Here is a 12808-nt window from a genome sequence, read left to right as displayed (position 1 = left end):
GCTAGGGTCATAGACATGAGTCACTAGTACCTGACTTGTTTACAGGGTTTTCTTTTTTTTTTTTTCCCCGTCAGTGGTGGGGCTTGAACTCTGAGCCTGGACACTGTACCTGAGCTCTTCTGCTCAAGGCTACTGCTCTACCCATTGGCCTGGGTGTTGTCTCTGAGCTCTACAGCTCAAGGCTACCATCCTACCCTTTGAACTGAAGCACCACTTCCTGCTTTCTGGTGGTTAATTAGAGATTAGAGTCTCACAGACTTTAGTGCCCAGGCTGGCTTTGAACCGTGATCCTCAGATCTCAGCCTCCTGAGTAGCTAGGATTATAGGCATGAGCCACTGTACCCAGCCACATTTTTATCTTTAAATAAATCAACTGAGAACGTAAAAAATTTTTTAAATTAAAAAAAAATCATTTGGAAAAAATTATTTCCTTTGTAGCAATGCTTCCAATTTAATAATATAGATTTATTTCAGTTTGTTATATATTATTTTATTTATTATTAGATTATTATTATTGCTTTAAAGGTGAGGTACAGAGGGGTTAGGTTTGCATGAGTCAGATAGTGAGTACATTTCCTTTCGTATAGTCTTCTGTTCCCTCCTTCTCTCCTAGTCCCTCCCTCCCATCTCCCATGAGTTGGATGTCGTTTTCATCAGTGTCCAGTGAGGTCCACTGTTGGACTTTTTAACCCTTTGTCCCCAGTTCGTTTAATATTTAGTGATTGTGTTTTGTTGACATTTAAATTTTGTGTTTACCATTATTGCCTGGTTCTAGAGCTGAAGTCCTATGATAGAGTGTGTGCAGAAGAGCTCTGCTCTGTAGATAGTGTTGTGACTCATCCTCCAAGGGGATACCTGGAGGTACAGTGAAATGTCCCTTGCTTTTGTTTCTGCTTGTGTTCCTGGTGTTTGCTGTGTGCTCTGTCTCTTCTCACGGACTGCTCGAGCGTCTTGGGCGTACCACTGAGCTTCCCATTGCCGTGAGATGTGACAGCATCTCATCCCGTGGTGCACGCCTGCCCAGATCTGTTGACCTTCCCCTCCTTCTGGACCATGCTAGGACTCTTTGTAAATAACACAGAGAGTAACATTTGCCATTCAGCAGTCATTCTCATGTTCCTTGTGCAGCTTTGGGATAGCTTCACAAAATAGGGTTGCTGTGCCAAAATATTCAGGTAGATGTGATTTTGCCAAAAGTTCTCCTTGGCTATGCAGCTTTCTTGCCAACCCCACCTGGAATATGCAGCCGGACTTTTGGATTCCTGCCACCAGTTGTTGAGGGAAAGCCAATTACCTTGAGGTGGTTTGCCATAAATGAAACAGTTCTTCTTGTGTATTGAAGGGTACATTCACTGCTTTGGGAACTACTAGAGGTTTTTTGATTTTTGTCCATTTTCTATTGGATTATTGTCCCATTTCCTCAAATTTTAGGAACTATTTATTTATTTATTTGTTTGCCAGTCCTGGGCTTGAGCTCGGGCTTTCTCAAGGCTAGAGTTCTTCCCCTTGAGCCTCAGGACCACTTCCAGCTTTTCTCTATGTATGTGGTACTGAGGAATTGAACCCGGGTCTTCGTGCATGCTAAACAAGTCTACCACTAGGCCAAATATTCTATATGGTTATATACAATAAATAGTTTCAGGACCTCAATTCGTCTTTTCGGTGTCTAGAGGTGTCTGTATCACTAGTAAAAATGTCTTTTTGACACTGGTTTTGAGGCACTTCCTAAAGGTCTGTCTGTGGAGGTTTGTTGTTGTTGTTTTTCCTGGGTTTAAACCTAAGAGTTTTGTGAAATAAGAATTTCACAATTTAAAAAATTGTTTTACTTTCCCATTTTTTTTTTTTTTCTCTTAGGTTGTCCTGGTCTCTTTCCTCAAAGGACATAAATAAATAAATAAATAAATAAATAAATAAATAAATAAATGCCTTTTAATTCCTCAATAAGAACAGTTCTGTTCAGTTTCTTATTTTGGTATTTCCTTAAATTTACGTATTAAATCTAAACAAAGCTTTTGTAAGTATTAAACGTTTTGTTCTGAAAAGACCTGTTCCAGTGATATGATGTACTTTGACTTCCTGTATATTTCTATGTCATTGATAAGTCTGATTTTATGTTGATATTAAATTAGGTAACACAGTTTTTTAAGACAGTTAGCTTAGTTTACTTAAGCATTTGAAATGACGTAAATGTGTTTATTTATACTGCCATGAGAATAATCATAGGACCAGTTTTTCATCTCAATCTCCAGATCATAATCAAGTTAATTTCACAAACTACTATTAAAGTGAGCCAAATGATCTTCTAAGAATACTAAATATTGAATATTGCACAGTTAAAAAATAATGTAATATATCAATATATGTATGTATATACATATATATATATATTTTTTTTGATGGGTCATGGGGCTTGAACTCAGGGCCTGGGCGCTGTCCCTGAACTATTCAGCTCAAGGCTACTGCCCTACCACTTGAGCCACAGCCCCATTTCCTATTTTCTAGTAAGTGATTGGAGATAAGAGTCCCATGTTCTTTAGTGTCTGGCCTGGCTTTGAACTGCAATCCTCAGATCTTAGCCACCAGAGTAGCTAGGATTACAGGCATGAGCCACCATGCCCAAGCTAAGATACAGTTATTTAACTCAGTCTGTAGTCTAGGCTGGCTTTCTGCTCCTCCTGCCTCAGCCTTCTGAGTGTTGGGTTTACAAGTATGTGGACCATGCCTGACAATGCCTTAATCCCCAAGTCATTTCATTTCCTCCAATATTTATTGAGCGCTCATTACTGGACAAGTGGAGCTAACAGGTCCTTGTTTCCAGTGAGTCCACAGTCTGATTGTGAAGAGGCAGGCACAGGAGGCTTTAAAGGAAAACCTGTTCATCTTGTAGGGCCAGCTCAGACCAAGTGAGCAGTATCTCCTCTTTTTGAATTAATGAGTGGTAGGAAGTGAGTTTTGGTAGTGTTTGCTCCTTCTTAGATAAATCTCTCTGCTGGTTATTATGAAGAGCACAAAGATGTCCCCTTGTCTACAGATGTGGTCTAATTAGTAAATTTCCATGGAAGATATCAGGTATGTAGAGTCAGTCATGAATGATTGGAGAACTTTGCCCCAGTTCCTTTCCCTTTTCCTGTGGAGGGAGCTGGTAAACACTAGGCAAGGCTGTTTGTCTACTGGAATTCTGTTTATTTTGTGGGCAGAGAGAGTGTCACTGTTTGACTCAGAGCTCACTGTTTTGTTCTGTTTTTTATTTTTTTAATACAGGAGATTTAATTTCATATGACTGTTAAGTAACTCAGTCAGAAATGCACCTGTTGAACTGGGTACTAGTGGCTCATTCATATCATTCTAGCTACTCAGCCAGCTGAGATCTGAGATTGCAGTTTGAAGTCAGGGCAGGAAAGTCTGTGAGACTCTTGACTCCAATAAAACTAGTGAACAAGCTGGAAGTAGAAGTAGAGCTGTGGCTCAAGTGGTAGGGTACTAGCCTTGAGCAAAAGAAGCTCAGGGACAGTGCCCTGAGTTTAAGCCTCAGATCAGCAGCAAAGAAAAAAAATAAAAACAACTGTTGTGTTGACATTTGTGTTTCTGTTGTATAACCAACACACACGAGTGGACAGGTGTGTGGGTAGGGTGGAGTGTGGGCTTAGTTTCTGGTCTCGTTTATCATTCATCCCATTACTTGAGTGCCAGTTCTCTCTAGGGAAGTGATCTCTGACTTCTCTGAATCTCTGACTTCTCGCTGTGTCTCATCCATTCATTTCTCCTCAAACTGCTACTGTACCTATTGTAAAGTTACATTAAAAGAAATACAATTGCTGTCACTCTCACTTTAGATGACCCAGGGAGCAGAACCACATCGTCTCAAGTTCAGACCTGGCAGGTTGTGCTGGCTGGATTGCAGCTCTGCTTTGGAAAAAAGTATGGCTGTGGCCAATGTTTCTTGGCCCCCTGGGTCCTCTTTTTTCTCTGGTTGGTACTCATTTCTCAGTTTGGGGAATTACATACAGGATACTTTGTACCTAACATGTAGCAAGCCTTTCTTGTATGTTAAGTGTTGTTGGTTTTCAGGATCTGGAACTTTTAATTTTTTCCAGTCTTAAGTTTGATAAGGGCTGTGGACTTACATTAAGTGGCTGAATTATTGACAGTTATTAAGAGGATAGTCTTAGGTATACTATTATTCTCATGTGATATGAAGGCAAATGTTGTATACTTAAGTACTGTGAGTTGAAATCAAACCAAAGATAGTTTTTTTTTCCCCTCCCAGTCCTTGCCTTGAGCTCAGGGCCTGAGCACTGTCCTTGGGCTTTTTCAAGGCTAGAGCTCTACCACTTGAGCCTCAGCACCACTTCCAGCTTTTTCTGTGTATGTGGTACTCAGGAATTGGACCCGGGTCTTCGTGCACATTAGGCAACCATCTTCCACTAGGCTAAACTCCCAGCCCCAAAGGTAGTTTTTGTAGGTTGTTTTTTTAGGCTTCTTAGGACCTGAAGATTTTTTGTTATATTACAAACAGCACCAGGGATCCCTGTGCATAGGAGTGCTGTGGTGCAGTGAAGATACTTGGATACCCAGCTCTTTGTGGGTTTGCTGCCTTTTTCTGTCGCCTCAGCATTTTATGTAAGGCTCGCAGCTGAATTATATAGTAAGGGAAATTTATATTCACAGCTTCTTTATTTTTTTTTCTTTTGCTATATCTGGTGTCTTTAGGTATATCTAACCTGTTTTATTTTTACGACAAACCACTGAGTGATTGTCACAGAGGTTAATGTATTCTTTTGTAAAATTTGTGTTGGGTTGAGTGAACCTTTGTGGAATCCAGGTCATTCTAATTAATGTTGAGTTGACAGTGACATAGGATGGCTTATGCATCTTAAATTTCTTATAATTATAAAACCTGAATTTTAAAAACATTTTGTATTTAATTTTTGCTATACAAAGTCCTTCCTAAGGAGCATGTGCAGAAGGGTAGTAGAATTTGAAGTGGGACCCTGGAAAATACTTTTATTTTGTGCTAATACTGGGACTTGAACTCAGGCCCTTGCACTCTTAATGGGCTTGTTCTGCTCAAGGCCCAAGCTATACCCCTTGAGCCTATACCTCCCATTCTGGCATGGGGAGAGGAACTCTGGAAAGCAGAAACTCGGACCTGGGGAGGAGAGCTGGGAAATGCCACCTGAGAGAGTGTTCAGCACAATGCCTGGCAAGCAGGAAGTGTTAATGTTAAATAGTGCTCATTTTGAGGTTCTAGTTCAGAAGTTTCTTTCATCTACGCAGTTAAAAAGGCCTCAGGGTTACCAGAGGAACATGGGGCCGTTTGTAAGAACTGCCAGCTTTGTTGAGCTGCTTAGGCCAGCCAGAGAGAGGCAGCTGCTAGACCTGCTATTGAGCTCCCACCTTGTAATGATGGCTCCGTGGCTCCCAGAGTGTATGGTCTAGCTCATGGAGCTGTCCTCCTGCCCGTCAAAGCATGGATGTGCCTTACTGGCCTGCTTTTGCTTCTTGTGGTTTCTGTATGTTTACTCCACTGTGATGTACTCAATTTCATGATTCCTGACTGGATCTTGAAGTAGGAATGAATCTCCTCCTCTAGTGCTGGGGGTCGAAAGTAGGACATTGGCATGTAAAACTACCCCTGCGTGGTATTGCCAACCCTAGGAAATAGAGTTTTAACTCCATAGTTACAAAGACCTGATGGAAGAATGTGTGCATGCTGTGGTATACTTGGCTGTTGGGCTTGCCGACCTCACTGCTCTGTACTCCTTGTTTATAAACAGTGTGAGAGGTGAGGCCAAGAGAATATGTAACCAACTTGCCCCCCATCATGCTGTTAAAATTGGAGACTAAAATCCGATCTCTTGATTTCTGTCTCAGATGTTTATGATAAGAAACATCTAAAAACGTTATTGTCTTTTTTTTGGGGGGGCGGGGATTGGGCTCAGGGCCTGAGCACTGACCTTGGACTTTCTCAAGGCTAGTCTACCACTTGAGCCTCAGCACCACTTCTGGCTTTTTTCTATGTATGTGGTACCGAGGAATCGAACCCGGATCTTCGTGCATGCTAGGCAAGCACGCTACCAGTAGGCCAAACTCCCGGCCCGTTATTGCCTTCTTTACTTATAATGAAAAGTGAATCTTTTTAAAACATGTCTTTCTAAAAATGTGGCATTTTGTTTTCTTTTAGGATTTGGAGTTCCATGGAGTTATGAGATTTTATTTTCAAGATAAAGCTGCTGGAAACTTTGCAACGAAATGTATTCGAGTCTCCAGCACTGCGACCACTCAAGATGTGATTGAAACCCTGGCGGAGAAGTTTCGCCCTGACATGCGCATGCTGTCCTCCCCCAAGTACTCCCTCTACGAAGTCCATGTCAGTGGAGGTTAGTGTGTCCCGCCCTGGTGGGACCTGCTGGCGCTGGTTAACCTCCACGCAGGTTAATCAGGGCTCAGGGGGTCCTAACCACTGCCAGGGTGAGTAGTTGACAGGCTGGAAAATTTCATGTTTGGGAAGCATTCTGGAAAGTTCTTGCACATGCCATGAAATAACCATGCCGTGTGTGTGTGTGTGTGTGTGTGTGTGTGTGTTTTGCCATTTCATGTTTTAAAGAAGAAAGAAGATTGGACATTGATGAGAAGCCTCTGGTTGTGCAGTTGAACTGGAACAAAGATGACCGGGAGGGCAGATTTGTCCTTAAGAACGAGAACGATGCAGTGCCTGCTAAGGTGGGTCTGACACAGTGGTAGTCCCTGGCCAGCCCTGTCTGGTGACTGGTGGAATGGGGAGGGGGATTGTGGAGGGATCCATGTTCTGATGTTTTGTCATAGCTACTCTGACTCCTTTTTGCTTCCCTTCCCAATGCCTTTACCCCTTTTAGAAAAGATTTGCTTTTCTTTTAGTCTTTTATTTCACCTGGTAATGTCAGTGTTGCTCCTCACTTTTTCAATAAAGTTTTCCTTTTTGTTTTGGTATTTGTGTTGGTGTTGGGACTGGACCTCAGGGCCCGAGTACTGTCTCTGAGCTCTTTTGCTCAAGGCTTACACTCTGCCACTTGAGCCACAGTTCCACTTAGAAGTTTTTAGTGATTAATTGGACATAAGAGTCTCATGGATTTTTTTCCTACCTGGGTTAGCTTTGAACCACAGTACTCAGATCTCAGCCTCCTGAATCACTTGGAATAAAGGTGTGAGCTATCTGCACCTGGCCAAAGGAGCTGTTATTTGATTTAAAAACATTACTTTTCTTGCTATTATAAAGGTGATGTACAGAGGAACTAGAGTTATATAAGTCAGCTAAAAAGTACATTTCTTTTTGGACAGTGTTACCCCTTCTTTTGCTTTCTGCCAGTTTTTTCTTCTTTCTCCACTCAGAAGCTGTGTAGTTCATTTTCAACATAGTGTATAATAAGTACTGCTGCTGCTGCATTTCATGGAAAGAGTTTTTAAGATTTTGAGACTGAGGCATTGAGAAGTCAAACCATCACTTTTCACTCCCACTCCCCCAATTGAAAATCAAAATTGGTCTAATATGAAGTGAAATGGAAACTACTAGCCTGCTTATATGTAAACTTTGAGAAGCAAATGCAGAAGCCACATTTAAAATCTTTTCACAGGCTGAGAGTTTGGCCTAGTGGTAGAGTGCTTCTCTAGCATGCACAAATGCCTGGGTTCAATTCCTCGGTATCACATATATAGGAAAAAGCTGTAAGTGGTGCTGTGGCTCAAGTGGTAGAGCTCTAGCTTTGAGAAAAGTCCAAGGACAGTGTTCAGGCCCTGAGTTCAAGCCCCATGACTGGCAAAAATAAATAAATAAAATTTAAAAAATTAAAAAAAAAAACTTTTTACATTACATATGCCAACATAAATAATCAGAAAGTTTTCTTGGATTTCTTTGGATAAGACCATAGTATGATTCTAAAACTTTTTCTCTGAGGTAGTAAGATAACTGGATTTTTTTTGTGTGTGTGTATGTTGAATAGCAGGAATTATAGATAGGATATGGAAATAACTATAATTCTATGCCAAATAAAGTGACATTTTATATAAGAACTCAGCATTAACAAATGATAGAAAATGCAAAGGTTGAGAGTATGTTTTGAGAAAAGATTGTTTCATCTCCCCCCACATGATTGCCTGAAGGCTTATTACTCACGAATAGTAGCATGGAATTTTCTTTTTGTCTGATGTCATTGCTGTATGTTGAATCCCAAATGTTTATGCATTTTTTTTTCTTTTTTGTGGGGGCCAGTCCTGGTGCTTGACTCCAGGGTGTGGCCGCTGCCAATGTCTTCTTGTGCTCAAGACTAATGCTATTCTACTGAAGCCAGAGCTCCACTTCGTCCAGCTTTTTCGGTAGTTAATTGGAGATAAAAGTCTTAGGAGTTTTCTTGCTCAGGCTTACTTTGAACCATGATCCTTAGGAGTTAAGATTTTTACAGATAGGTCATTGATGTTGCTTGCATTTCAACAGGTGGACGCAGCTTAGAATGGTCTCCATTGTTTAGTTGGTCATGTTTGATTTCAGTTATAATGCCAACTGACGCTGTTCTCTATGTGCCCACCCATGGGTGTCTGCACCTGCTATAAGAAAAAATGTGATATTAATGTTTTCTCTTTCTCATTTTGTAGTGTAGAGGATCACTTTATACAGTAACTGTTTTCTTTCCCAACTGTGTTCTTTTTCTTTGTTTTTAACTCTTTGTTAGTTCTTACATACTGTGATGCTGTACCATTTGTTATCAGACTTTAGTTGTAGATGGAAATACAAATTAAAAATAAGCAAATGAACAATTTCTAGAACATCTTTATAGAAACACAAAGTGTAAAAGCTTTAATCATAAAAGCCAGTTTATTGTGGTTACTCTAAACCTTTCCTTTGACCTTAAAGAAAAGTTCCTGTGAGGGAGGTGTTACTTTAGACTTGTTTCCATTTCTTATTAGGTCCCTTTTATTCAGGTTATTTTTGCTGAAAATCAAGCTTTGTACTTGATTTTGTACTAATTTTGAGGGTTTTTTGTGTATTTTAATTTTTTCCTTGCTTATTACTATAAATTAAGAAAATTTTGATATGATGGAGCGTGTAGGGTGTGGTGGTGGGGTGAGGGTGGGTAGTGTGTGTGTAAGGGAGTGTGGGGGGTGTGGGGACAGGGTGAGGGTGGGTAGTGGGGGTGTGTGGGCATGGGGTGTGGGTGGGTAGTGTATGTGGGTGGAATGTGGGGGTAGTGTGTGTCAGGGTGGGGTGAGGGTGGGTAGGAGGTGTGGGGGGTAGTGTGAGGGCATGGTGTGGATGGTACTGCAGGCCTGGTCTTATGCTTGCTCGGCCACTCACTTGAGCCATACCTCAGGCCTAAACTTGGTAGGTCTTGATTTTCCAGTTCACTCGGGTTTGCAGTATACACATCATTGTCACCTCAGTTGAGGCACGCCTTTGTTGAGGTAAAGGCGGCTCAGCTTGGGGAGCCTCTGGGATTCCTAGGTGGTGGCCAATAAGATGATAATGTTGATTTCATCAGAAGGCTCAGAGCAATGGACCAGAAAAGCAGGAAAAAGAAGGCGTTATCCAGAACTTCAAGAGAACTCTTTCAAAGAAAGAGAAGAAGGAAAAGAAGAAGAGAGAAAAAGAGGCATTGAGACAGGCATCCGATAAAGAGGATAGGCCTTCTCAAGGGGATGACAGGTAAAAAAATGTGAGAATTGTGCTTTAAGCCAGATGTTTTTCCAAATGTAATGCACTTGCTAAGTTACCAGGCACATTATGGCATGGATGTATATCAGTTAAGAGGCTTGAGGGTTGAAGGCATGGCTCAGTTGGTAGAGCACTAGCCAGTGAGCACCTGGTACTGAGTTTGAATCCTGGTCTCAGAACAACCAAAAAAAATTGAACTGTGGGATCTGGGCACTATCCCTGAACTTTAATGCTGAAGGGTAGCACTTTATCCCGTGAATCAGATCCAGTTAAGGCTTTTTATGGTTGAAGATAAGAACTTCTTAGACTTTCCTGCCTGGGCTAGCTTTGAACATCAGATCTCACTCTCTTGAGTAGCTAGGATTACAGGCATGAGCTAGCAGCTCTGGCTTAAATGAGATTAAGTAAATAAATATTTCTTAAGTAAATAAGTATTTCTTGTATTTTGAATGTTGTGGTCTTATATTTTGAATGTTGTGGTAAAGCATCACTTATTTGCTGTTAGAAAACAACCGATGGAAATTGTTGAAATACATAGTTTACTTTCTTATCTTACTGAGTATAAACCACTAAGTTGTATAAATTGATGAAGTTTTAATTTTAGTTTCTACTTAGATGACTAGTTTCTATTGAGAAAAACTATTTTTTTCTTTATGGTAGTGTACAACAGAACATAGCCAGATGGCATTATCACTACTTTTTCTGTGATTTTGTATTTCTTTTCTTTTTCTTTTTTTTCCCCTCCCTCCCTCCCTCTTTCCTTCCTTCCTTCCTTTCTTTTTTTTTTGTAGATCATGAAGCTTGAACTCAGCCTGAGCGCTGTCCCTGGACTCTTCAGCTCAAGCCCTACCCTTGAGCCCACTTCCTGTTTTCTAGAGATTAATTGGAGATAAGAGTCTCAGGTCCTTTTGTTCCCAGGCTGGCTTTGAACCTTGATTCTCAGATCTCAGCCTCCTGAGTAGTTAGGATTACAGGCGTGAGCCACCATGCTGGCTTCCAATTTTGTATTTCTAATGGAAAAAAAAAATTTTTTTAAAGAAATATTATTGATTTCTTTTTTTCCCTCACATAGCGAGAATTCTCGTCTGGCTGCTGAAGTTTATAAAGACATGCCTGAAACCAGCTTTACTCGAACAATTTCTAATCCAGAGGTGGTAATGAAGCGGCGGAGACAACAAAAATTGGAAAAGAGAATGCAAGAGTTTCGGAGCTCTGACGGGCGGCCAGATTCAGGTACAGGTTGCATTGATTTTTCCCCATATTCTTTTTGTACAGAGCATTTGGATTTCACTTGTTATATATTCATCAGTCCTACTTACTTGAAACAGTGGGTGGAGGTGTACTATCTGTATCTCACGAAGAATTCTGTTCATACAGAAATAGAGTTGATAATACACAGTCCTCCGCTTCACCTTTTTAAACTAGATTGACGCATTAGTTGTGTAAGTGGGATATCATTGTGGTATTTTCATGTATTCATGTAGTATAACCTGATCAAACTCACTTCCTGTATCACTCTCCTGTAGTCCCATTGCTTGAAACACTTTTAACAGGTTTCATTATTCTGCTTTCATTCATGTGAGTTTATATATATGTAAATAAATGACTTCAGTCGTATTCATCCTCATATGGTTTATTTGTCCTCCCCACCTGCTGGTCCTCCCTTAACATCCAGCAGAGTCTATTCTACTTGTCTATAGTTTTATTTTATTCTTTGGTTTATATACATTGTACTAAAATACTTCACCATGGTATTTCAAACTTGAATGTATTATACTCTAATCAGAATAACTCGATTTGGTTCTCTCTCATCATTCCTCTAACTCCTGTTGATCAGATTCGAGATTCCTTATGTTATCCTCATGCGTAGTTTCAATATATTTTGAAATTATTTACCCCATCTATCTCTTCCTTCTCTGTTCCCCATCATTCCTCTAAACAGTCCCAAGTTCTTGCATATATGTGTTCCTGCTTACCTACATCTATGTGCATGTGTAAACTCACGAATATATGTGCCTTTTAGGTCTTTGATTCTGGAAAATTCCAAATCTATACAAAAGAAGATAAATATGCGTATATATATATATATATATATATGTTTCATGTACCCATCACAAATGAAGAAAGAGTATTTGTCTTTTCTACTCTAAAATACATTGCTCTTCTATCTGAAACTTAATATTTTGAAGCAAATTACAAACTATTTCATTTCTAGTTCTTTTGGATTTTTTTTTGGGTGGGGTGTGGGGGCGCCGTGGGGCTTGAATTCTGTGCCTAGGTGCTATCCCTGAGCTCCAACTCAATGCTAGGGGTTTACCTCTTGAACCACAGCACCACTTTCAGTTTTCTGGTGAGTAATTTTAGATAAGAGTCTCACGGACTTTTGTGCCTGCACTGGCTTTGAACCAGTCTTCAGATCTCAGCCTCCTGAGTAGCTAGGATTACAGGTGATAGCCACCAGCACCTATCTAAGCTTGGTACATTTTTTTTTTTTTTCCAGTCCTGGGCTTGAGCTCAGGGCCTGAGCACTGTCCTTGGACTTTCTCAAGGCTAGAGCTCTACCACTTGAGCCTCAGCACCTCTTCTAGCTTTTTTCTATATATGTGGTACCACGGAATCGAACCTGGGTCTTCGTGTATGCTAGGCAAGCACTCTACCACTAGGCCAAACTCCCGGCTTGTTTGGTACATTTTTTGAAGGATGAACATTCTTGAACAAACAAAACAAAATTGATCCAAGTGCCACTATCACATATAAAGGAATTGGCAGTAATTCTTTAATACCTCAATACTTTATCAAATTAGACCCATATTGATTTATTTTTTGTCATTCTAAGATTTCCTTTTTTATTTTGCTCTTTTTTGTTGGTTTGATTTATCTTTTTTTTTTTTTTTTTTGCCAGTCCTGGGACTTGAACTCAGGGCCTGAGCACTGTCTTGGACTTTCTCAAGGCTAGAGCTCTACCACTTGAGCCACAGCACCACTTCTGGCTTTTTCTATGTATGTGGTACCGAGGAATCGAACCCGGGCATTCGTGCATGCTAGGCAAGCACTCTACCACTAGGCCAAACTTGTGGCCCTGGTTTGATTTATTTTAAGAGCCATGATCTTTTATTTCACAGATTT

At 40.5% G+C, this 12808-nt stretch overlaps 1 protein-coding gene across 18 annotated transcripts in view; it reads left to right on the top strand.

Moving 5' to 3' along the window:
- Window positions 1–12808, top strand: part of Afdn (afadin, adherens junction formation factor) — a 118588-nt gene that overhangs the window by 22239 nt on the left and 83541 nt on the right. For 10 of the 18 annotated variants that reach the window (XM_090337812.1, XM_090337811.1, XM_090337816.1 and 7 more), the window contains exons 2-5: window positions 6185–6380; window positions 6608–6723; window positions 9510–9673; window positions 10755–10915. In XM_090337812.1, coding sequence (XP_090193938.1) covers window positions 6185–6380; window positions 6608–6723; window positions 9510–9673; window positions 10755–10915 — 637 coding nt within the window. The remainder of the gene's footprint in view (window positions 1–6184; window positions 6381–6607; window positions 6724–9509; window positions 9674–10754; window positions 10916–12808) is intronic. The other 8 variants (XM_090337814.1, XM_090337821.1, XM_090337822.1 and 5 more) reach the window with 3 other exon arrangements.

Source organism: Megascapheus bottae, chromosome 8 (assembly GCF_031878675.1).
Source record: "Megascapheus bottae isolate mThoBot1 chromosome 8, mThoBot2.hap1, whole genome shotgun sequence".
Taxonomy (NCBI): domain Eukaryota; kingdom Metazoa; phylum Chordata; class Mammalia; order Rodentia; family Geomyidae; genus Megascapheus; species Megascapheus bottae.
Note: the sequence above shows the minus strand (reverse complement) of the source record. Positions and strands in the feature narration are given on the sequence as shown.